The sequence below is a fragment of the Cynara cardunculus genome (assembly GCF_001531365.2).
Source record: "Cynara cardunculus var. scolymus isolate 2C chromosome LG 7, CcrdV1, whole genome shotgun sequence".
Taxonomy (NCBI): domain Eukaryota; kingdom Viridiplantae; phylum Streptophyta; class Magnoliopsida; order Asterales; family Asteraceae; genus Cynara; species Cynara cardunculus.
The window spans coordinates 5,956,673-5,964,846 of NC_037534.1; the positions used below are offsets into that span (position 1 = coordinate 5,956,673).

Below are 8,174 nucleotides of genomic sequence, written 5' to 3' on the forward strand. Positions count from 1 at the left end.
TTTTATATTTAAAATGAGATGTTTATCATGTATTTGATTATGTTTATCTGCAGTTAGTTACACGAATTCAAATACGGAGCTTTAATAAGTTGTACTTACGCACAATCTACTTGTAATCTTGAGTTTTAAATAATATGCATTAATAAACAGTACTTTACGCATAAAAAATTGTATCTAAAAGATTTTGTTAAATGCTTTGTAATATAGTATAGATATGCTTTTTGTTAACTAAGGGTGTCTGTATCAGTTTGCAAACACCTCGACTAATCTTAAGGGTCCTTAAGAACAATGAGGAAAATTTGTTGGTCTATATTTTCATGCCAGTTGTTTGGGTTTAGGGTTCTAACGAGCCAAGTTTAGCACAAATTTGAGTCGACAGTTAACAATGTTAGGTTGAACTCACAGACATATTTTTTTTTCAAATACTGATATCATTTGACTGTCAAAAACAAAGTTATACATATTTTTCACAAAATCATTATATATTTGTTGGTTGGTTTCTTGTTGGCTAAAAGCAAGGTACGGTATTTGAGACTTTATATATATCTTCTTATCCCAAATTTACAAATAAAAAAATAAACCCAAAGTTAAAGGTAAAAACGATGAAATTGGCTAACATGTGATTTGAACCCGTGCTTGGAAGGAGAAAAAGCCACACAAACCAAATATGCCACAGAAAATTTGTGTCGTTATCGTAAGAAATATGAGGACCCTTGATAAAACTACATGGTAGCGTAGCACCCTCGTAATTTTTTTTTTCCTATTATTACGGGACCATAAAAAGCTGACACTTGCCACTGTATACCCCTCTTACCAAAAACGTCTTGATTAATAAACTCAAAGCCAAAACCCTAAACCAAAATTTGACACAAGAACATACGTATACATAACGATAAAAATCAATCACACTTGGTTCGTTATATACATCAAGCTCATGTTTTTGCTTGAACTCGATAAAATTCAACTCGATGTGCTCTGAACATCTAATTTGAAGCCATACTGGTTGATCCTTCCGTAGAGCATTGAGATTTTTTCGAAATGTATAATATTTTATATACTACAAAACTCTGCACTTTTACTTCTCACTTGAATCTTTGACTTTAGAAAAGCTTACGCTCTACTAAGTTTTTAAATAATGTGAAACGTGGCGCAGTAGCAAGATCAAGCCTTAGGTCTTAGGAACCACGGCGAAACCACCGTGTCTTCAAGGTGTGACTTATAGCAACAAATATATATATCATATGAATATAATCATATATGTGCATGTTTTTACTCTTATTCAATAAGTCAATAATATTAGAAAATTTAAATTAGATTAATATACCAACAATTAAAATGTAAAATAAAAAAAGAAGCAAATATGACGTTACAAATTCCATGTACGACGGAAGACTCAAGCCTTAATACTTGACAGACCAAGTTTGACAGCACATGAGCTATTCTTTTAGGGTGGGTTTGGTATCCAGATAGAATATGATAGAACAAGATAAAATAACTGTTCAACATTTGGTAAAACAAACATGGACATGCCAGAACAGATATAAAAAAACCCTATCAAACGTAAAATAGTGGCCTCTATTCTATTTTGTGGTATTGGGCCATACTAGCAACATCCGTTGGATATTGAGAAAATTTTGTTGAGGTGATTGCGATTTGTGAGGTTGATTTTGTTACCTAGGGAGAAGCATAAAATGTTAAACAGAGGGATATGGACTATTCCAATGTAAAGTCACAATCACACCTGTGTTCTTCCTACTTGTACCTCATGCATCATGAGTTGTACCTTATGTACCTCTTTCTCCCAGCCAAAGCATACTAAAAATTTAATTTAAAAAAATGTATTATTTTATGACCCTATGGCTATGCTATGATGGACCCTGTCACACTGCTACCCCTTCTGCACAAACACCCCTCTGTTCTTCCATCAGGAATTTTCAACTTCATCTAATATTTTTTACCAACACTCCTCCTACTTTCATCATTTTTTCCAAACTAACCCCTTTCTTTCTTTCTTTTTCCATGTTCAGTCCCTCAACTTTCTAAGAGATCCAAACTCCAAATCATTCATATAATTCATACAAGACAATAATATCATCATTACTTGACTACAAGAAGACAATGGTTCTCAAATCACACACATCCATCAAATACAAAGAAAAAGAGCAGTAGTTGTTGAAAACAAAGGGGGTTTCCTATAACCAACATATATTAGAAGTAGAAACTTGCAGCCAGACATTTTTCTCTTACTTACTATTTCATTTCATAGACTTCTTTCCCATATCAAAACATAACAACAAGGCAGCAAAACCTAACTGCAAGTCGGTCGGTTGGTTTCCGGAGAACTATGCAGTTATTTTCCTCTGCCACAAGAAGCTAATTTCGGTTCTTTGATTTTTCCATGGCCCTTGGAGCTGTGCATCACAATTAAACACACCGATTTATATCTCTATTCTATCGAATGGTATTTGGTAATTTGACACTGAACTACAAACCAAACGAGACAAGTATATATGCCACCCAGAGGGTGGGGATTGGGGATAAGATATATACAGACCTGACGTAAAACAGTAAAAAGAAACTTTAAATAGAATGCATACCTAAACCAATAGCATCAGAGCCCTTCATAATTTTCAGCCTCTTGCAAGAACCGATAAACATACTGTAACAAGGATGATGAAATTACAAATCAACAAAATAGTATAATTAGAATCGGAGTTGATCCTCAAAAGTTGAAAAACTGAATCACTGAAAACGGGTAGTCAAATTAACTATCACAAAAAGTCGATAATAGAACAGTATCTGAATTATTGGCATATCCCAGCTTTCTTGGAGCTCAAGGGTTCAAACCTCACGATTGTGTGGGTCAGTTTGCCGTTTATAAACATTTTTAAATAATAATAAAGAAAGCTTAAAGAGCAAGTAAATTAGCTATCAGAATTCAGAAGCATTAGTATAAGCTGTACAGGAAGACTTCATATCTATCTACCCTTTTCCTTGTACATCAAATAGGAAAATGAAGTTCCACATTTAATTGTCACAGATTGTATACATGACTTGTATGCATCAAACAGGAGAACATGTCAAGTACTCTGACTGACAATCATCTCAAGAACCAAGCAAAACAAAAACGGAGGCAATATATAAATACAATTGAATATGGAGTACCCAAATTCAGATTAGATGGATCATAAGAATATTGTATATTTGGTATAATCAACACCTGTATTTGATTTGTCAGAGATAATTCTTTAAGTTAAGCAAGGCTTTTGGGAATAATTAATTAATATATAACTTTATATACAATTCTTTAACAGGCCAAAATATATAGCAAATATGATATTGGTTTACGGTTAATATGATTTTAGATGATTTTGTTGTTTGGATGCTTCTATTTCGTCTGCCATTTCCATTTCAATTTCCTCGACTGTTGATTAGAATATAAGAGGACTGGTTAATGAAAACGAACTAAAATATACAAAACAACTCCAAACTGCAAAAACTCACACTCCAATTTTATTACAAATTGGGAACTAATTTTTCCAGTTCACCACTGCATTGATAAAACAAAGTAAACGAGTATTTTCGTCATGTTTTAGAACAGTTAATGATACAAACCAAAACAACAAGGTATATCTATTAAACCCATTAAAAAAAAATTAAGATGACGTTAACAGCTAACTCTGAATATCCTAAAGGTTTGGTTTGTTTCCAGTTATAATCCTTTATCATGCAATGTGACTGGCAAGATTAAAAAGCAAAAATGTCAACAGCAATAAAACATATCTTTAAGCGGGCAAATTATTAGTCTTTGAACCTAAATAAATTAAAAAATCCAACACTTCTTATGAAACTCAAAAAATACCAAACATTCCCTCAAAAAGATTATCATCTGTGGTGGTATGTTCTATGGTTTTAGGGTTTACAGGAATTTTAGTATGTGTGTTTGTCAGATTACTTTATATGTAATGTTATACAGAATTCGAATTCGTATCTTGTGAATTGATGAATCAAAGATTTTGCTGAATTGAGTATTAACTATTGGAATCCAGGATTGACATGTTTTGGATTTTCTTTCTTTTTATTAAACATGGATGTCAGGGCCAGCTTGTTCACCTCGACATACCCCATGGGGACTTGGAGATCAGCCAGGAAAACCCACAATGACCTTGGAGGGACTAACCAGAGACCTATGTGGAAAAGCCCGGAAGGCCCAAGCCTTATACAGACCCCTTATACAGAGCTTACACTCATCCTACTCTAGATAGGCATAGGCTGCTACCATCATGTTTGGTCATGCATTAGCCGGGCTCCATCACGTGAAAACGGCAAAAAGATATAGCATTGTTAAGCCAAATACTTGAGTTGGGTGGCCTTATAATTACCGAAAAGTTAAAAATTGACGTAACGTAAGTGAAGAAATAGGGTTGTTTGATACTTACTCCCAGGGAACATCTCCAACGAGCATCCAGTCACCATCCTTATCCTCATATGTAAGCACATACTCTGAACCATGCAAGAGATCCCTCAACTTGCTCTCACTGAGACTTTCCCTTCCTGGAGCACCTTGTGATCCGCACTGACCTACATTGTGAAGATGAAAAAGTAAGCCCTTGAAACAAAGGGCCTTTGGCCCCCCAAGAGGTCAGGGGTTCAACCCTCACCAAAAGGTGAGGAGGGTGTGTGAGTTCTTGCATTTGCCGTATATAAATAATATATACTTCAATATAAAAACACAACAGCAACACAACAGAAGTCCTTAAACCGACATCCATAATGCTAGTTATGATAGTAAAGTGCAAATGCAGGTTTAATACAAAAACAACTCACCAATAGTGAAACAGCTAAACATTTTCTCTAGGGCTAACGAAAGTTCTTGGTAAGTGGTGTAACTCCTTAGATCAACTTTCCTCAGATAAGGAGCCCCATCCATGCTAACCTTGACAAATAGAGCACCAGGACCAGGTTTTCCATCCACTTCGTCATTGTTCTTTGAATTTGTAGCAAGGATGTTCTTGCGAAAAGATCTAACTGGAGGCCAACCAACTACCTGTGCCCTGCAAAGAAGATTGGCAGCAAGCCAAATGAAATCATCAATATCAACAAAAAGGTTGGAAATAAGTATCAAATTTTCCTCCTTCCCAGCTGCTACTGCAGCCACCTTCTAAGCACAGTTTATTTAACTAAAAAAAACCTTCTGACATATTTTTTTAAACCAGAACCTGATGACAGGTTTCCGGGCATTCTTGTATTCGGCAGAGGCGTCCTCAAAACTTATTAGAAGGTCATGGATTTAAAAAAACTGACAAAAGATTATTAAGCTAAATACCCCTTCTAAGCACATACAAGAAAATGGATTTCTCAATTGCACTTACTTGGCAGCAGGAGGATTAGAACTGTTCACTTTGTTAAGACTAGTCCCATATGTTGCATGAGCTTGTTCCGGTGCCATCTTAGATGTTGCATCTTTAATAGAAGCAGGCTGAGCTCCTGATGATATCATACCATTTACATTTGCATTGCTAGCAAATTTTCCTTGGACCAAAGATTTTGAAGCATCAGAATCGGTCCCAGACGAACCAAACATCCAATTCCCTTCAGAAAACCCTTTGGTTTCTGAGTAACCATCAATGGTGTCGGAGAATCCTCGTTTATTTCCAGAAACAACAATTTTCTGTGAAGCTGAGCAAATTCCATCCTTGGAAGGAAGCAACGGAAATAAGGGTTTCTCATCAAGACTCTCAGAGGTTGCCAGATTAACTTCTGGGTCCCGCTCAGGGGATTGAGATCCTGGAAGACCAAGCCTCAATTCAGTAGCTTTAAGGTTTAGATTGTTTCTTTTCACCTCTGAGATGCTGGAAACAGCAGAGCTATCCACCGAGGAACAGTCTGATAATCCCAGATAATTTCGCTCCGTTAATCCAGGGCTCTTTTGAAAAATCGATTCCATAGAGGAAGCTGAATTCAGTAAGGAGACGGTTCCCTGTCCATCCCCTTCAACACCTAAGAGCGGCGGAGACATCAGATCCAAGACTTCTAGATTTCTTGTTAATCTGTTTGAATAAGAACCGTCAATATAATAAATTACCTACCAAAAACACACTGATATAATATTGACTGGAAAGCATATAGCATGATCCAGGAGGAGGTCAGGGATTACAAAAGCACTTTTAACATTTGTTTTTGTTCAGCTTATTAGTTCTACAAATTGGAGCTTTTTCAAGGCTGGGATCTGGATTTTGGTCTTGTTTGAGTGATGTCCGTGTGGATTATTTTTTTCTTTTCAAAATCCTATTGCTATTTTTCAATAAAGTATGAATGTGTGTTTATGTTGCTGTTTGCTATATAATTATTAGGTGTGGATTAGCTTTTGTTGATTTTTTTTGTTGTCTAGAGCTGCATGCATGAAGTAAAAGCTATGGATAGCAGATTATTTTCTGTTCATTTATTTTTAAATTTCCATCTGAACCCGGAATAACTTAAAGAAATCTTCACCCATTAAGTGTTTTGGATATAAGCGAGTTAAATTGATCGTACTGATTCCACTATAATAAAACCTCAGACATCTGCCTATTCTTATAAAAATAGCAACGATGCTTACAGGTTACAAGTGATTTCAGAAGGAGCCTGAAATATTGGGATTATCAAACAGCTAATGTAACAATGAAATGCTTTTCGTGTGTGATTGTGTGACTAGGCCAGTAACTTTTACTTTTGAGAGCCAGCGATCATACACGCATCAAAAGCTTGGTCAAAATGTAATTAACAAGCCCAAAAAGAAAAGGAATTAAAAGATATCCTGGTAAATTCTATATCGGACCTCCGGAAAAAGCAAGGGATCGATAAGAAAACGAAAATTCTTAAAAAATCCTTAGTATGCATATGAATATCCCCAAAAATAAAGCTGTCAGTTGACTAACATCAACAGCTAAAAACCACTCCGCGAGATCAGCATGCGCCTTGAGAATCACATATCGAAGCCCTAATTCATAAAATTATGCTCAATTACATGACCGAAAAGAAAACGATTTCAAGATCAATCCTCCAAAAAAGCAAACCAAAAGACATCTTCTCCTTCAATTTGTTAAAAGACCGGAAACGATATCTAGATAGACAGAAAACCTCCAACACTATATCTTCTCACTTACATCCACAACAAAAACTAGAAGCAAAATTTCATAAAAATAAACAGAAAATTCGAACTTAAAAGTAAAACTATAATGCTCTATCCAATCTGCTATCCATCGCCTTTTACCTCATGCAAGCAGCTCTAGACCTCAAAAGCAAATCCACACCCAAAAAAAATGTATACATCAACCAGCAACATAAACACATTCATATTTTATTGAAAAACAGCTATAGGATTTTGAAAAAAACCACACGGACATCACTGGAAGTAAACCAAAATCCAGATCTCAGCCTTGAAAAACTCCGATTTGAAGAACTACTAAGCTGAAAACTAAAAAAAACGATGGTTGAACAAAATTCGAAGCACATACCTAAAATCGATGGAAAATTATCAGTCAAACAACACCGGAGAAACGAAGATCGGATTGACAACAATAATCTTCGAAGGAAGAAGTCCAATTAAGCGCAGAAGAAACTAGATGAGGAGAGAGAAATATAATTTGAGAGAGAGAGAGAGAGAGGATTTTAAGGTCCCTCCATTAAGCAGAAAGCAAACAAAAGGTCTGTGAGCTGTGTGCCGTGAAAGTCGGATTTTATGTAATAAATTGAGTACAAAATAAAGAAAGTGAAAAGGTGTTTGTTTTATAGGGGGTAAAGTGTAAATTTTAGAGAAAAAAGAATAACTTTAAACTTTCATCCTTGAAATACAATTTTTTGCATTAGGAATATATTTAAAAATAATTATTTTTTTGCAAATTTTATAAAAAAAAAGTTATTAAGTATTTGAAAAAAAATTGACTATCGTTAACCTTAATTAATTTCACATGGAACCCGTCTCCAAAGATACTAATGTATGAAGTTACTTTTAGCTATCGGAACATCTTCAACAGATTCTAAAATATGTCTTCAACAGGGACATTACAATCCTTTTGGATGCTCTCCTACATCCAAAACTTTTGATTACATTGCATAAATGAGATAAAATTGAATATCTGTTAAGAACAAAAATTGGTTAAACCTAAAACAATTAACAATCTAAAACTAAACTT

At 35.0% G+C, this 8,174-nt stretch overlaps 1 protein-coding gene across 1 annotated transcript; it reads right to left on the reverse strand.

Moving 5' to 3' along the window:
* Nucleotides 1-2,072: 2,072 nt before the first annotated feature.
* LOC112515126 (auxin-responsive protein IAA9-like) lies at nt 2,073-7,677 on the reverse strand. The gene is made up of 6 exons (XM_025121794.1): nt 7,497-7,677; nt 5,373-6,050; nt 4,828-5,054; nt 4,440-4,581; nt 2,598-2,659; nt 2,073-2,411 (listed from the first exon to the last, which is right to left on the reverse strand). The coding sequence occupies exons 2-6, from the start codon at nt 6,017-6,019 to the stop codon at nt 2,374-2,376; spliced, it is 1,116 nt and encodes a 371-aa protein (XP_024977562.1). The 5' UTR covers nt 6,020-6,050; nt 7,497-7,677; the 3' UTR covers nt 2,073-2,373.
* Between the last annotated feature and the right edge of the window lie 497 nt (nt 7,678-8,174).

Bases quoted from the DNA above. Each gene is read 5' to 3' on its own strand.
- LOC112515126 (XM_025121794.1), bottom strand. From the start codon at position 6,019: ATGTCTCCGCCGCTCTTAGGTGTTGAAGGGGATGGACAGGGAACCGTC. The intron at 4,582-4,827 runs GTGAGTTGTTTT...TTCACAATGTAG, and splicing joins GTTTAGCTGTTTCACTATTG to GTCAGTGCGGATCACAAGGT. The intron at 2,412-2,597 runs GTATGCATTCTA...TGTGATGCACAG, and splicing joins CTCTGATGCTATTGGTTTAG to CTCCAAGGGCCATGGAAAAA.